The following is a 17,240-nucleotide window of genomic DNA, read 5'->3' as shown; positions in this document are numbered from 1 at the left end:
GATGGCTGCTTGTAGTGACAGACCTGTGGCTACTCTGCAAGAAGTACAGGGACTGGGTTCAGCTATTGCTTGTCTGAGTGGATTTAGGAAGCTCTGAAGCCTGTACCTAGTGGAGCCCTTCATATGAAAAAGCTACTGTTATCAGCTTGTGTGGTCCCCTAAGTTGTATGGGGTGAAGCCTTAGTTAATCACCAGGACAGGGCAAACTGTGTGAGCCAGACTGATGGAGCCTCAGATATGGTGCCATTGCTCTGTGTCTCTGTGTGGGAGAGGGCTCAGAAAAGGAACAATGGCCACTGCCTGCAGTTCTGTCAGGGAGGAAGGTGTCCCCTACCTCTCACCCTGATGCCAGACATTTCAGTTCCTCCCTGTATGCCACTGGTATCCTTCAAGCTGCTGCCTCAATGCTGGAGCCCAGAGAAAATGAGTCTGAGTATATTGGTGTGTGGAGCCCTTCAAAAGGAGATGCCTGAAAATCTCACCTAGGATGGTAACAGGACCTGTGACATCAGCCTCAGGAAACTGTGCACACCCTCTTGTTTTCCCACTTCATACAAGCCCATAGGTCGAGTGATTCAGGTGGGATTAGGCAGGGGACCTGCCTCCTAAGTAGAAGCCTCATAGGTCAAAGTGCACCTTCACCTCCCAGGTCATGGTGATGACCTGCAGCTGCAGAACCCCGAAGGCTCTGCTACCTCCCCAGCTGGGATGGAGACGTGCACCAGACCAGTGAAGGATGAGCCTGACATGGTGAATCTCTCTCCGGATTTGTCTCCTCCCCACCCCAGATCTCTGTGAGCCCTGCCCTCCCCTCCCATAGAGAAGCCCCACACTGGGAGAAAAGACAATGCCTTTATTCATCAGACACATGTGGCCACTGTTGGAGTGTCCAGCTCCCACAGGGCCAGTTCAGCTGCTCCCAGGCCCTTCCATATGTTGCTACCAGGTCACAAAATGTGTGGTTGTGTGTGTGGATGAGAACTCATGGAGAAGATGGTAAAATAACCCGGCATTTGGTTGTGAGGTCACAGGGAGGATTTGGTTTAGGGGTCAGCAGGGACTAAGAATCACAGGGAAATAGAGTGAACATGGAAGTCATCCCACAACAAAGAGCTAGAGACAGCCCCAGCCCCACCACCCAAGCCAGGCAGGGGGCAGGAGCAGCTCCACTTTGGCGATCTTTATTGACAGCCTGAGGGAACTCAACTGTGTGGAATGGTCCAATCATGTTGGTGTGGTTTAGCAATGAGTTGGAAGATTGGGCCATGCAGCCCTGAATGCTGAGCGCAGAGGACAGCCCACCTAGAGAGTGAAGACAGAGTCAGAAGGGTCTTAAAGTAGTGCACACTTAAATTCCTAAGACCCGGGAGTCCCAGACCCTAACACTTCCCCCCTCAGACCAGCAGATCAGGCTCTTCAGCCTCCCCACCTTCAGATCTAAAACTTTGGGTACTCAACACCCTTACTCTGAAGCCCAAGAGCCAGGGTCTCAAACACCCTCCCTCTATAGCAGCAGTGATAAGTACCTTCATCCTTGGGACCTGGCCTTCAGCACTCACCTCCTTCCAGACCGATGTAACCGTTATAACAATCAGTGGTACCTTTAGGGCACATGACATTTTCAGAGTCTGTACAGACTCCACTAAGCAGCACACAGGTGGGACACTGCAGGTCTCCTGGGACAGGGGCAGCTGGGGAGCAAAGGGAACATTGGGGTGCACAGTTCTCCAAGCTGCAGGCACCCTCCTTGAACCCAAAGATTCTTGTCTCTGGGGTACCATCTCCTCATGCCCCTTTTCTCCCCCTTCCCCTGGCTCCCCTACCTGGAGGAGGGAGGGAGTTCAGCAGGACACTGGTGCTGCTGGCACTGTTGCACCCGTTGGAAGAGCAGAAATGGGCATAGGAGGCAATGAACATTCCAGGGGGCCCTGAGTAGATGGAGACAGTCTGGTAATTCGGTGTCTCAGTCTTGATGCAGCCTTTGCTCCCCACAATGAGTGATGTGGGTCCTGTGGGGGGGAGAGTGACAGGTGGGTGAGGTTAGGGGAGGCTCTGAGGGAGACAGGAGCCAGGGATTCCTGGATGCTTAGCAGGCAGATGGTGAATGTAGATTCCCTGAGTACAAGAGCATGGGTGATTGCAGGCAGGGCCAAGACTGGAGCCTAAGCCTGGGTCCTCCCCTCAGCTCTGTCCCCTCTCAGTTCTTGTTCAGATACCACCTCAGTAGAGCCTTCCCTGATTTCCCTTTTTCCAAATTCCAGTCTTCACCTACTCTCCCTGTCTCCTTTCTCTTCTGGGTTTTCTGCTTCCCCACTGGTGCATAGAGCTGCAGGAAGGCAGACCCAATAGGATCTACAGAGCCTGGCAGAAAACACATGCTTAGCAAGGCTTAAAGTCACTGAAGTTACTGTGTACCAGCTCTGTTCTCAGACCTGCATGGACCATCAGATATATCCTCATGACGTCCCAGCACAGTAGGTAGTAACATTTAGCACCTAGTTATCAGAAGGGGACAGCAAGGTGCAGAAAGAGAAAGAGTGAGGTGTAGAATTCCAGGCATTTGAAGTAGGTAGGAAGTTCAGGGAACAGAATCCAGGATGGGAGACTCAGGATGCCATGCCATGGTCCCACCCTGGTACACAGTCCACGCACCTACATCTATGAGCAGAAGAGTCTCCTGACACACCTCCTCCAAATCACATGTCACATTTGTAATTGCATTCCATTCCATGGGTTCCTTAGCCAGATTTGGTTTAATCTGATGCGTGATCCCCTGTTGACAGGTCCGAGAAGCTGGAAAGAAGAAATCACCAGCATTTGTGTCAGCCCAGGAACAAGCCATGTCTCCCCCTCCAGATCCCGTGTTTGGGAAGGTGATCACATTCTTCAGTCACTCTCAGGTAACCTGGACACAGTCACTTGATCTCACGTGGGGAAGAGACCTGTGATGTTTGTGCCCGCCCCTATTCCTTACACCACCACTTCTGCTCCAGCATCTGCAGGGACCTTGCTCAACACCCCTGAAGTCTGATCCTCCCCTGGGGTGTGGCAGAGAAAGATGGATCTTTTTTAACCTGAGCCATCTCTGCTTCCCTTGCTGGGGTTCAAGATCCTCATCTGGATAACAAGGAGTGTAGACTGACACCTTATGTTCTTTTAACTGAGAAACCCTATGTCCCAAAGTTCCTCCAATGCTTAGTGTGCGTACTGAGCATTTACTATGTGCCCAGCTGTGGAGACTGCTTTCTGGGGAGTAGCCCCTTTAAAGTTCCCAAGGCGCTCTCTCATCCAGGTTACCTCATTTTCTCACAGTGACCACCAGAGTAGGTGAAGTTATTTACTGCTCCCCATTTTCAAGATAAAAAACAGAGGCAGAGGAGTTGTGAAGTAGACTTCCCCATGTCCTATCACTAATAATTAGCCAAGCTGGGCTCCCTGAGCTAGTGATGGAGAAGACAGGGTTTGATAACTCTGCTTGGCTACCTTGGACTCTGAGGTCCTCAGGGGTCCAGTGTGAAACCCAGTAGCCTAGACCTTCACTTACAGCCATTGTATCACCAGCAGGGATGTGTCATGTGATGCAGGAACTCCTGCACTGATGACACAGCATCCACCAACATGTGCAACCTTCACAGCAGCCTCATGAAGCAGGAGCACTCATTCCCTCACCTCACAGACCACAACATCATGGCTCCTGCTGCCCTCCTCTCAGCTTGGCTCCCGTTCGCCCCTCCCCCACTCTCCACATGCTAGTCAACAGCATCTCCTGTCTTGCAGTCGCTCAAGTTGAGAACATTGCTGTCACTCTTAACAATCTCTATGTCTTACACCCCATGTTGCACCCATCAGGATATCCTGTTGGCTTGAGCTACAGAATGACTCCAGATCCTGGCCATTTCTCACCACCTCAGCTGCTTCCACCAGTGTTCGAGACCCTATTGGCTCACACCTGCTTCTTTCTGAGTTTCCCTGGGGGTCTCTACCCCACACCCACCTCCCACTTACTCTATATCTTACTCAGAAGCCAGTAGAATCTCCATAAAAGGTTGGTTGATTCATATCACTCCTCTGCTCAGAAGATTTGAATAGTTTCCCACCACACTCATAATAAAATTTTCTCTTTGGCCCCAGAGGCCCTGCCTCTCCATCCACATGTCCTGATCTGCTCTCTTTTGAACACACTTCTGAAGTTACGCTGGCCTCTGAGCTCTTTTTTGAACCCTCAGCAGGCCCCCACCCACCCCAGGTATGTGCCCCTCTGCTCTTGACTGTCTGGAATCACCCACTCCTCCTTGAGTTTGGTGAAAGAGGCTCACAGAGGTGGTGATCCTCCAAAGCTGGTTCAGTGGCACAACCCAGACAGGAACCCACATCTCCCTGATTGAGACCTAAGCTCTTCGCTGCTGTTCTCCTCCTGACTGTGCAGACCCACCGCCCTTACTAGCACTATAGCCCAGTGCCTAAGGGTGGGCAGCAGCCAAGGCCATTCATGTTCCAGCTCTTTGTTCTTCAATGGGCTCCTGCCATGGCCTGTTTTGGGCAACCTGTGCTCTTACACCCAGCCATCCCCTGGCCCCAGGTCTTCCTGGGAGCTGTCTGTCACCCTGGAATGCTCTTTTTCCTCCATGATGTCTTGTTTTTACCTCAACTTCGGATGCCTGGTCTTACTGTTGCTCAATAAATGTTTGTTAAACTCCTGAAGTGAACTGAACCATGGAGGGCAGACACATCCCCTAAGATCTAACTCCAATATTGAAAGCCAACAGAACAAGTTTATGCATTAGGAATATTCATTTGTGACATTGTAGCTGTGTTTTATGTGGCATGTGTGTGGCTTGTGGAGTGTCTGTATATGGTATGTGGGGGAGTGTATGAGGTGTGTGACATGTATATAGTGTGTTTTCATGGTTTGTATAGTATGTGTGGTATGTGGGTATGATGAATGTTGTGTTTTTTGCCCAGGTGCAGCATGGTATCAGTTTTTTGTGTCTGTGTTTAGTTTATGTGTGGTGTATGTGGCATGTGATGTGTTGTGTGATCTGTGTGTTGTGTGTGGTATGTGGTATATGAGGTCTGTGGTATATGTTATAAGGTATAAAAAGGCATGAGTGTAGTATGTGATGTGTCGTGTCCATGTAGCATTGTGAGTCTGGTTATGTCTGTAGTGTGTATTGTGTGTGTATCTGTGTGGTTGCATGGATTATGTTTGATTTGTTTCAGGAATGCCCTGTGGATTAAGAATGTTTCCTAGTCTCAGAGATGAGGGCCAGACAACTGACAAGAATTAATAAAAAAGAGGGACTCAGACTGTTCTTATGTGGCCAATACCTTTCCATCTTTCCCTTGGCCCAGGAGAAATGTGAACCCTTGCGCCACCCTCCCTCCCCACACCAGCACCAATATCCATTCCCAAGACGTGCTCCAGATCAGGTCTGGCCTCCCTGGCCTTGCACCACTGATCCTTCTGCTTGGATTACCTCTTCTGAGGTTGTCCACACACATCTTGTCTACCTGAACAACTGGTAATCACCTCCCAGTCCCAGTTGCACCCATCCTCTTGATGAGACCTCTCAGACTGAGCTGAGGGGCCCTTTCTGAAAACAGCAGGCTCATTCCCATCTCGAGGCCTATACACATGCTGTTTCCTTTGCTTGTTCATGTCTTCTTCCTCTTCTACTAATAAACTGCAGCTAATCTTTGAGGCACAGCTCACAGGTCACCTTCTCTGTGAAGACCTTCCTGACACCCACCCCCCAGGACATTACTATTTCCCTGCTCACAGCTCCCCAGGGCCCCTTCACCACAGCTCTGTGACCATCTGCATTTGTGATGTCTTATCTCCTTGTCCTAGATGCCCTTTAGGACAGGGACAGGGTCTGAGTCCTCTGCAGTCCCCACAGGAGACCTTGGAATCCTACACAAACTGACTTTTCACCCTGTGCTAGCCCTGGTGCTGCCTCAGGCTATAAACATTGTTGTTGGTGACCTCCAAACCTTGTGCTCAACACTGCCAGTCTATCCAGAGGGATCCAAGCACTGAGGACTGTTTGCTGAATCCACTCAATGTTCTTCTTGAAGCTTTAAGGGCTGGATGCCATGGGCAGATGAGGAAACTGAGGTTTGGACAAAGAAGGTTCTCTTCCCACTCTGCTAAGTCCCCGCTCCCCTCCCTGACTCCTGTGCTTCTCCTCAGACACTCCAGGCCATTGTCAGTCTTCCCGCATGACTGGGCTGTGTTTGTGTGGGTGAGTGGGGACACTTTCAATGTCCCTGCTTGGCTTATGCTGTCCCTAAAACAGCTGAAGCACCCTCAGTTTTCTCTGACCTTCCTTCCTCTACAGCACCACTGCTGGGGTGCTCTGGTACCATGGGTGGGGGATAGATGAGGATGGGGGAGGTAGGCTGGTTGAGAAGAGGTGAGAGATGCAAGGCTTCCCAAGGTCAAGAGTGTGGGGGCATAGAACTAAAGGTAATGAGTCACTCCCAGCATGAAAACCAGGCACTTTGCACTCCCTTCTACATCCAATGGATGAAGCAGAATTCAAAGCAGCCAGCCCTGCATTCCACTTGACCTTTCTCTGTGTTCCCTCCCACATGGACAGTCTACCCTCACTTAGTTGACCAGTCCTGGTGTCTCTTAAAATACACACCAGCGAGGTCCTGTCCTATATTGGTCCCTTGGACCGCGCATCCTCTCCCCTTCAGGTGGAAGCCTCCTATGAGTACCTTTATCTCAAAGCACCTACCACAACAATCCCTCACATTACACTGTCTGAGTGAGGAATAAACTTCTTCATTACTTGTGGGTGCTAGTGTTGGTGGGATGTGCAGGATGTAGGACTTTCACAAGGGTCATTGTATCCTAAGGCTTCAGGGCTGGTCACAGAATTGTTTTCAGGGCATGGAACTCACCATCAGTACCACATTTTTCACTCACAGACAAGGACCCGATCTCCCGAGTCTCATTAAGCAGGTTGCAGGCTGCTTGGGACATGCATCCCTGGACTCTCAGTGTGCTGCTGATTCCCCCTGTAAAAAGGGCCCAGGCAGAGTAAGAGGGTGAGGTGCCACCACTGGGACCATCCAACCCTAAGAAGCCAGGCCCACCCTCCTCCAAGTCCCAGGTCCCAGCTACCCTCCCTGACTTCAATGCCTGCAGGGACCCCCATGTCCCAGCTCACCTCCCTGGAACTGGAGGATCCCATTGTAGCAGTGTGACTGACCAATGGGGCACGTCACCTCTGTTGCAGATTCACAAGCTTCTGTAGACAAGCAGACTGGGCACCGCACGGACCCTGGGACTGGGAGGTGAGAGGGCAGAAGGGAAGACTGAGCTGCCTCTGCGTTTGTATCTGGTGCCTTTTACCCAATCCTATTTGCTGACCCCAGAATTAACCTCCTCAGTCTTCCCAGACTTGCCCTGCTCAGGTCTCTCTCATGTTGACCTGGGGTGCAGGATATTGGTGTCATGTGGTTGGGGAGAGACCAAGAGGTGGCATGAGATCTGGGAGGGGCACCAGGGACTGATACAAGAGGGGTGCCCTGGGAGGAACCAGGGCAGAGTTCACCCACACATCCACTACATAGTCCCAGCCAACAGGATGCCTGAAAGAAAGAGAAGGCAAATCATCACCCCAAACCCCATTTAGGATACACACAAAATTAGTGAAAAGCTATGGCCAAGTTAACTTCAGAAGAGGAAATACCAAAGCCCTAAATGAAACATGAGTGCACCATGCCCAACAGCATAGAAAAGGGAGCACGGCCCAGGTTCAGGCTGTCGCCAGAGTCTGAGGTGCAGTCTGGTTTGCTGCCCCAGGACTGCAAGAGGAAGCTGTGCCAGGGGAGGGAGTCCTGGGGAGTGTGGACAGGCTGGGTGGCCAGGAGGGGTCTAAGCGAACAGTCCCTCTGTGCTTCCCTCCTCCCTATACCCTCTCTTCTCTCCTCTCCCTCTTTGTCTCACCTGCAGGAGGGGGTGAGGACCAGAGAGGGCCGGTGGTAGAGAGGTCATTGCAGAGGTCCTCATGGCGACACACACGGGTGTAGGAGACAATGGAGAGGCCAGGGCCTGCCCGGTGCTGGGTGATACAGGCCTCTTGATCCTTCTCCTGGGTACAGCCCTTGGTGAGCACTAGGAGCACTTGAGGTCCTGAATGACAGAGGGGTCAAGCTGGGTGAGGATCGGGATTCTGGGTTCCTAGATGGAGGGTCTGTAGCTGGGGTGAGAGGCTAGAGAGGAGGTACCTGGGTTCCCAAGTCTTCCTCCTTTGAAGGAGGGGACAGCTGCTGGTATGAGGGAGGGGGTCTCCTGAGTCTCCACACAGAACACAGGTAGGACTGGTCAGGAGGAGGAGGGAGATCCCTGCACATGTGAGAGTGGTGGTCATGCCTGGGGTGTATGGGGTCCATCTCACCATTCTCAAGGAGCATCAGCGTGTCTTGGCAACCCCAGCCCTCGCTGCAGATCTTCTTATCTGCTGTCCACTGAAAGGGCAGTTCTGTCACATTCTTCACAGACAGCAGAGTTCCTGACTGACAGGTCAGGGCCTGGGCTCCTGAGATGAGAACAGCAAATCCATCTTAGCTCATCCTCCCAGAAAATCCCCTCCCAAGTTGGAGTCTTCACTCACGGGGCAGCATGAGGGTGAGTCCCAGGAGGGCTGGCAGCAGAGTAGGGCTCATGGTCAAGGCTGCTACAACTCTCCCGCTACTGCTCTTTCTCCCAGGAAACTGAGCTCTTTTATACCTCTCTTTGCCCAAGGCAGCCAGGAAAGGGTGCGGAGTGGATGACCTTGCCAAGGTTGGCCTGGACCTATCCTCTGAGTCTCACCAGCTGAAAGGCCAAGAAACCTGAGTCCTTCCTCTTCCTTATGTCCCGTGAGTCCAGCCTCCCAGCCCTCTTCTCTCTCAGGTGCAGAAGTCCAATCTTCCTCCTCACTCAGACCCAAGAGTCCAGAACCCAGACCCCTGAACACTTAAAAACTGAGGGACCCCCAGCCCCCATTGGTGAAGATCACCAGCCCTTTTTCCTCCTGAGCCCAGTTGTGCAGGTCCCCACCCCGACCTTGTTCCAGCGTAGTTTGTGAAGGCAGTTTCTTCATTTCTCCAGGCAACCAGGCCACCTTCTGGCCCTGGGTGGGGGAAATGACCCAACTGCCTGTGAGGACATGAGTGGTGGGTCTTGGTTGGTCCCTATGGCTTTTCTAGCCTAACCTCTGCCTCTCACAGATAAATACCTCTCTTTTCTTTCTCATTTCTTCTATTATGGCTATTCTTTATATTCCCCCTTTTTATGATCTTGTTCGTGCTTTTATTCTCCTCCTGATTCTGATTCTTTACAGATTTTATTTATGATTTTATTTATTTTATCTTTAGAGGGGAAGGGAAGGAGAGAGGGAGAGAAACATCAATGTATGGTTGCCTTTCATGTGTCCCCTGCTGGGAACTGGCCTGCAGGGAACCTGCCTGCAACCCCAGTATGTGCCCTGACTGGGAATTGAACCGCGATTGTCTGGTTCGCAGGCCCGCGCTCAATCCACTGAGCTACACCAGCCAGGGCTCTGATTCTGATTCTTATTCTCCTTCTGTTCTCTCCCTACCAGCACAACACAGGCTTAGAGATTGTGGTTCCTGTAGTCCAGAAGGGAGCTGAGGTATCACACAGAGAGGAATAGCCTGGGAAGAACTAGGATATTCCTTGACAAAGCAAAGTTTCTCCACTAGAAACAGATGGGAACAGTGATGTGCTGGAAAAGCAGCTTTTCAGAAAAACAGCATCAACAAACCCTGATTTTGAAGCCACCAACAGATTAACAATGACCTTGCCAAACCCTAAATAATTAACAATAGACTTCGCTGGCGTGTGCTAATCAGTTCTAACCCACTGGGTAGGAGGGAGACAGGAAAAGATACAGAGCATTTGTCAGTGAATGCAGAGGCTAGAAAAGGAGAAAAGAAAGGGTGAGAACAACAGTAGAAGGAAAAACAAGTGAATGTGTAATTTGCAATGGTATGTATATTTTCTACATTTTTACATGTTCTGTTTTTATTTCATTTGCGACTTTCAGATGTGCCACACAGACATATTACTATATTCTATCTCCCACTGAGTCTGCACCACTAACTGGCGTATCATGGGTGCTCAGTAGATATTTACTGATTGAGTGAGAGACTGAGTGAATGAATGAAAGAATGAAGAGGAGGTTAAGATGGCACTACACTCGTGTAGATTGTGCACTTTTCAAACAATGTCCCCTTCCCCCCCAACTCACATTGTTGCTGTGTGAATGGTACCCTCTGAAGTTGTGCATGGCCTGAAGCAATCCTTGCAAGAACAGGGGAAAGAAGGTGACAAAGGGACACATAAGCTATCAGGTTGTCCATTAATTTCTTGGTTTAGTAAACAAATATTTACTAAGGCTGGACTTTGTGCCAGGCACTCTTTCAGTTGCTGGGGATACAAGAAGGCCAATGAGAATGTAGGTCTCCCTGCTTTTGTGGAGCTCACAGCCTAAGAAAAGAGACAGACATTAAACAAATACGTGAGCCCAAAAAAATCTTAGATGGTCCTGGGTGATGTGAAAGTAAGTGACTGAACTGTGAGCAGGAAGGGCCTCCCTGAGGAGGAGAACACTGAGCTGAGGGCAGAATAAAAAGAAAGAGCCTGCCATGGAAAGACAGGTGGGAAGAATATTCAAGGCAGAGGGGAGAACATTTGCAAAGGCCCTGAGGTGAGGTCTAGCTTGGATTTTGTGAGGGTTAGAAAGAAAGCAGGGCTGGAGTGTCACTGCTAAAGGGCGAGTGATAGAAGATGGGAGGGGAAAGGATGGTGGGGGTTCAGCCAGGTAGACTAAGTCGACATTACAGCACCCTTCCTGGGATCCTGATGCGGACTCTGGCCAGTGGTGTCTGTGGTGTTGTGGGTGTGACAAACACAAACTCCACACAGACTGCAGAAGTCCTGCGGAGAAAAGGGACAGCGTGTCCACTCTCTGAGTGAGAGAGTGCCCGACCCTTGCCTAGACAGGTTTTTATTGCTTTCTGGGAGCATTACATCAAAGAAGGTTCTCATTCATTATGCTCAAGTTTGTTTTACTTCTTACAGATAACAAAGAAAAGAATGTTGCAAATGCAAGGGAATGATAAAAGTGATCGATCTGGTTACACTCCATCTTTGAGGTGGCTTAGCACAGACTTTAGGGTGTTACCTTAAAGATATGCATTAAACATTTTCTGCCTTAACTCAGGGTGAAGTAGTTTTAGCAAAAGCAAGCCTCCAGGCAGCCTTGATATAATACAGGCCTGGCCTCCCACGGGAAAGCCAATCTGTGGGCCTGGCTCCTATGTGCCACTTTGTGCCTGTTGGTTTTTTGAACCAGGGCTGAGATACATTTGCCACTGCCATGCAGACCAGTTCCCTGTAGGATCCTGAATCTTTCAAATGGCAAATGCAAAGTCTGCCTGTGGCGCTGTTTAGCAAAAAGTCTGACAGTTCTTGGTGTAAAATTCTGTTGGCTACCTGGGCTGATTCTGTTTGCCCCTGACTATGGAATCTCAGGATTTTCACTTCCCTTCTCTGAATTTTCTTCTCCTCTGTCATATAGGCGTAATGATTATCTGCACGTCATGCATGGAGAATTATCTCTATGTAACCCAGAGTGGACTCTCTGCAAATGATAAAAAAAATAGGTAATATTATGAGCCCTTACTCTGTCCAAGCCCTCGTCCAACCACTGTGTATATTTCAACTCATTGATTCATGCCCACAACTATGAGAGGATCTTATTAATTGTCCAGTTACATATGTAAAGAAACTAAAGTCCAGAGAGGTAAAATAACTTGCTTCAAGTCATGGAGTGTGGCAGAGATAACTACCCATCAAAGATCTTTGCCCCCTTCAGGGTGCAGAGCTCTTACTAAGTGATGACTGCCCAGGTAAAGACTACACATCTCAGTTACCATTGCCTGTAGGTGGACCATGTGACTATTTTCTGCCAATGGAACAAGAGCAGAAATGATGGGTGTCAATTCTGAGCCTGAGGAGTGACTTCTCCCATGTATATGGCCTTCAAGGGTGACCTTGGAGCCAGACTCAGATTGTGGCACAACCTCCAGCAGCCTCAGTCCCTGAGAGTGAGTAGGGGAGAAGACACCTCCCTCCCGCCAAATGCTCCACCAAGTAGACATGCTACAAGTGAGAAAGAAATATCCTTACGTTAAAGCACACAAATTTAATCTGATGATGTATTTGTTGTAGCAAGTAGAATTTCTAATGCATGACATGCAGCTAGGAAGTGTTTTCCTTGAGATAGATGTTCTAGAAGCACGGTCTGAGACAGAGCAGCTTCTTTAAATGCTTTCCTGAGGGAGCATTTTCAAGAGAAGGGGAGTGAGGGAAGCAGGCTGGGAGGGCAGGGAGACTGAGGACAGAGGGTCTGGGCTGGAATCACACTTTAGTTTGATCCTACACTTATCACCACAGAGTTGGATCAGCCATGAAAGAATACCATCCTTTTACAACCCCATTCCAATCAGCCATTGGCCAGGGTCTGCCCCCAAGTGGAGGGAGTGAAGGGTGTGTGGTTACTAGCTCCCACTGAGTGGGGTCAATTTCTTGAGAGAAGGGGCAGCTCTAAGTTGTTGTCAGCCCAACCCAGCTAGACAAGGGCATGTGGGTAGGACATGGTACATCCACTCAAGGACTGAGAACCATTTGACCCCAGGGGCTGACTCCTAACCATGACACCTGCATAGGGATCTTCTGTGAATTTCTAGGAATACCAACTTCACCACAAGAACAGAAATACAAACAATGACAAATGCTACCTTACATTACCAACTGCATAGAGTGCCATAGTTAAGAGCTCTAATGCATTCACCCAGCACTGCCAGGACAGCTTTCTTTCCTTTCTTTCCTTTTCATTGGGTGAAACAATGGCAACAACTCCCTGTTCTATAGAGAAGAGGATCCAGACACCAACAGAGGGAAAGAAGCCAGCCAAGGCCTCTAGGTCAGGCTGTGTCCAAGGGAGAGTCGGATCTGGGCCCCTCAGCTCACACTTTGGCAAACTCATTGTGCTTTCTCCTCCTTCACTGGCCACTGGGCTCACTAGGTAGCAGAAGGCTGGGTCAGGCCAGAATTTTCTCTCAGGATTTACCTACACCGGACAAAGCCCGGTTCTTTAGCATTTCCATGGGGCTGCCCCCACACTTCACTCCAGCAAACACACTTCTCCTTGAGATTCCCTCAGTGACTCAAGGAGCAAATACCTCTCCTTGGGGTTTCCCCAGGTCCAGCCCTCACCTCTGTCACTGCCCTAATCTTCCTGGGAAGTGACTGGTCCCATCTGTCTTCTCATCTCTAAGCCCCGAGGGAGACAACACACAGGCCCCAGTCCACACAGGAGGGCTATGGAGCGTCCAGAAGGTCTACCTGCCTTCAAAGGGTTATTTCTGTTTGTTCCCTAATGTTTTTATTTACAAAAATATCCAACCCACCAAAAAGGTTCAAGGACACTCATATCCTTAGATTCACTGCTGGTTATCATTTTGCTGTGTTGGTTCACACACAGTTTTACAATATTTTTAAATTAAAAAAACAAATGGTAGACTGTGACTCTTACTGCTAAGTGCTTCGGCAACTAGAATAGAGACCCTTATAAATAAAGACCTGGAAATGCCATGTAGACCCACGTCCAGGATTATACCCCAGTAATTTACACGGGTACAATACTGTGATATATTTGGTACATTTTCAATTTTCCTCTTCTGCACCAACAACATCCTTCACATTGTTTTCATTTTTGGTCAGGGGTCACACACTAACTCCCCTGGTTTGTCTTGTTTCTGTGGCTTTTTTTTTCAGTTCAGAAGGGTTCCCACTCTGTGGCACATTCCATGTATAATGTCCCACATCCTAGGTTTGTGTATTTTTTTATTTTTTATTTAGTTATTTTTTGAGTACAGTTTTCTGTTTATTTCTCCCATCCCAGCCCACCCCACCACATGCACCCTACCTCCCTCCCATTTCCACCCCCCTTAGTTATTGTCCCTGTGTCCTTTATACTTGTTCCTCTAAATCCCTCCCATTTTTTCCCCTTAAATTCCCTCCCCTCTCTCATATGGTCACTGTTCCCTTGTTCTCTGTTTTAGTGTCTTTGCTTTTATTTTGCTTGTTTGTTTGTTTTGTTGTTTAGCTTCCTGTTAAAGATGAGATCATATGGTATTTGTCTTTCAACCCCTGGCTTATTTTACTCAGCATAATGCTTTCCAGTTCCATCCATGTTGTTGCAAAGTGTAGTAGTTCCTTCTTTCTCTCTGCTGCATAGAATTCCATTGTGTATATGTACCATAATTTTTTGATCCATTCATTTACTGACGGGCACCTAGGTTGCTTCCAACTCTTGGCTATTGTAAATTGTGTTGCCATGAACATTGGGGTGCATAGGTTCTTTTTGATTGGTGTTTTGGGGTTCTTAGGATATAATCCTAGCAGTGGAATTGCTGGGTCAAAAGGCAGGTCAATTTTAATTTTACTGAGAAAGTTTCATACTGTTTTCCATAATGGTTGTACCCGTCTGCAATCCCACCAATAGTGGGACCCTATTGGGGACTAAGGGGACTAAGGACCCCTTTTCCCCACAACCTCTCCAACATTTGTTGTTTGTTGCTTTGTTTATGATAGCCATCCTGACGGGTGTAAAGTGGTATCTCATTGTGGTTTTACTTTGTATCTCTCTGATAGCTAACGATATTGAGCATTTCTTCATGTGTCTCTGGATGTTCTGCATGTCCTCCTTGGAGAAGTGTCTGTTCAAGTCCTTTTCCCATTTTTTAATTGGGTTGGTTGTCTTCTTAGAGTGGAGTTGTGTAAGTTCTTTGTATATTTTGGAGATTAAAGCTTTGTCTGAGGTATCATTGGCAAATATGTTTTCCCATACAGTTGGTTGTCTTTTTAATTTAATACTGTTTTCTTTAGCCACGCAGAAACTTTTAATTTTGATGAGATCCCATTTGTTTATTCTTTCTTTTATATTCCTTGCTCTAGGGGACATATCAGTAAAAATGTTGCTGTGTGAAATATCTAAGATTTTCCTGCCAATGTTCTCCTCTAGGACTTTAATGGTGTCAAGGCTTATATTTAAGTCTTTTATCCACCTTGAATTTATTTTGGTGTATGGTGTAAGTTGGTGCTCAAGTTTCATTTTTTTGCATGTAGCTGTCCAGTTCTCCTAGCACCATTTGTTGAAGAGGCTACCTTTACTCTATTTTATGTTACTGCCCCCTTTGTCGAATATTAATTGACTGTAGAGAGTTGGGTTTATTTCTGCGCTCTGTGTTCTGTTCCATTGGTCTATGTGCCTGTTTTTATGTCAGTACCAGGCTGTTTGATTACAGTGGCCTTGTAATACAGTTTGGTATCAGGTATTGCGATCCCTCCTAATTTGTTCTTCTTTCTCAAAATTGCAGCTGCTATTCGGGGTCATTTATGGTTCCATATAAATTTTTGGAGTGTTTGTTCTATGTCTGTGAAATATGCCATTGGTACTTTAACAGGTATTGCATTGAATCTGTAAATTGCTTTGGGTAGAATGGACAATTCGATGAAGTTAATTCTTCTACTCCATGAACAAGGTATATGTTTCCATTTGTTTGTGTCTTCCCTGATTTGTTTCTTCAGTGCTGTGTAGTTTTCTGCATACAGGTCTTTTACCTCCTTAGTTAGGTTTATTCCCAGATATTTTATTTTTGTTTTTGCTATCTCTAATGGGATTTTCCCCTTGATTTCTGCTTCTGCTGATTCATTGTTGGTATACAAAAATGCCTTTGATTTCTGGATATTGACTTTGTATCCTGCTGTTTTGCCAAATTCATTAATTAGTTCGAGCAGTTTTTTTTGGTAGAGTCTATGGGATTTTCCGTGTACACTATCATGTCATCTGCAAACAGTGACAGTTTTGTTTCCTCCTTTCCTATTGGTTTGTGTATTTTTTTGCTTAATGATTCATTTAAATTATTTTCCTACATGAGGGACATTATGTCTTTCCTAGTGCATCACATGGGGATTTTAACATCCTTTTGTTGCATTTTGGGCTAGTTCATACATAATCTGTGAGTTGAAGCTTTGAGACCATGTGAACACCCCCATCCCCACTAGTGATGAAAGTCCTTCTGTTTCCTTGCACATACTGTCCCAGAACCATTTTTAGGGAATCCATCTTTATCAACACAGAAGGCCATAGGAGAGTCCAGAAGCAGGTCAGCATGCCCAGGGAAAAACAGGAGAAAAGATGGTCCTGGCAGTCCCTCGACCACCAGGGATCAGCCCAGGGGATTCTCTCTTGGAGTTGATCAATAATGGGTGCCTCCTAGCCTGGCTAGTGTAGCTCAGTGGATTGAGTGCGGGCCTGCAAACTAGAGTATCGTGGTTTGATTCCCAGTCAGGGCACATGCCTGGGCTGCAGGCCAGTTCCTAGCAGGGGACACACAAGAGGTGACCATACATTGATATTTCTCTCTCTCTCTCCTTCCCTTCCCCTCTAAAGATAAACAAACAAACAAACAAATAAATAAATCTTTAAAAAATAGGTGCCTCTTATTTGAGCAATTTTCTATCCCAAGATTTAGGTCAGAGACTGAATATTTTACAGTTAATACACTGACAACCTGGCCAAATACTTATCCTCCTTCCCTGAGGGGAAACAGCCACAGGTGGCACAGTCTCTAAGGCAGAGTCACACAGACCATGGACAGCTGGTCAGAGTCCCTCAGGTCTGTCAGCACTTACAGCCTTGGCCGCTTCTCTGCACTGGGTACCTTATTATGTGTCTGTGGTTCTCTAGACCAACCACTGGCTTGGATCCATTCTTCTTAGGCGTCTTCAGCTCAGAGGGAGAGGTTCTGGCCTGGGAAGTGAAAGGAAATGGAGAATTGATATGGTTTTACTGCAGAACCAAAGTACCTGCAAAGCACCTGCGAAGTCAGTCCTGGGAATGCCCAGGCCTCCCCGTAAGGTGGCTGATCCCACCTCCCTGTCCTGGACTTGAGATCACTTCTTTGTTTTACCAATGTGTCAGTGTCATAGATATGAAGAAAAGGACTTTCCCATGTCCCTTCCCACTCTGTAGCTGCAACCAGCTTAGTGACTAACCTGTAACAAACACTTAGTACTTTTGATGAATTAGAAAGAAATAAATGGTAAATGAATGAATGAATGAATAAATGATCAAAAATCTCTTCAT

At 47.8% G+C, this 17,240-nt stretch overlaps 1 protein-coding gene across 1 annotated transcript; it reads right to left on the bottom strand.

Annotated features, from left to right (window-relative positions):
- Nucleotides 1-846: 846 nt before the first annotated feature.
- CD177 (CD177 molecule) lies at nucleotides 847-8,682 on the bottom strand. The gene is made up of 9 exons (XM_037152280.2): nucleotides 8,631-8,682; nucleotides 8,415-8,555; nucleotides 7,964-8,149; nucleotides 7,182-7,301; nucleotides 6,913-7,029; nucleotides 2,653-2,793; nucleotides 1,824-2,009; nucleotides 1,560-1,691; nucleotides 847-1,302 (listed from the first exon to the last, which is right to left on the bottom strand). Exons 1-9 carry the CDS (start codon nucleotides 8,680-8,682, stop codon nucleotides 1,061-1,063), a joined length of 1,317 nt encoding a protein of 438 aa, XP_037008175.2. The 3' UTR covers nucleotides 847-1,060.
- Between the last annotated feature and the right edge of the window lie 8,558 nt (nucleotides 8,683-17,240).

This window comes from Artibeus jamaicensis, unplaced genomic scaffold (genome assembly GCF_021234435.1).
Source record: "Artibeus jamaicensis isolate MK-2021 breed Jamaican fruit bat unplaced genomic scaffold, CSHL_Jam_final scaffold_11, whole genome shotgun sequence".
In the NCBI taxonomy this organism is placed as follows: Eukaryota; Metazoa; Chordata; class Mammalia; order Chiroptera; family Phyllostomidae; genus Artibeus; species Artibeus jamaicensis.
The sequence above is the reverse complement of the archived record's forward strand: the minus strand, read 5'-3'. Positions and strand labels throughout refer to the sequence as shown.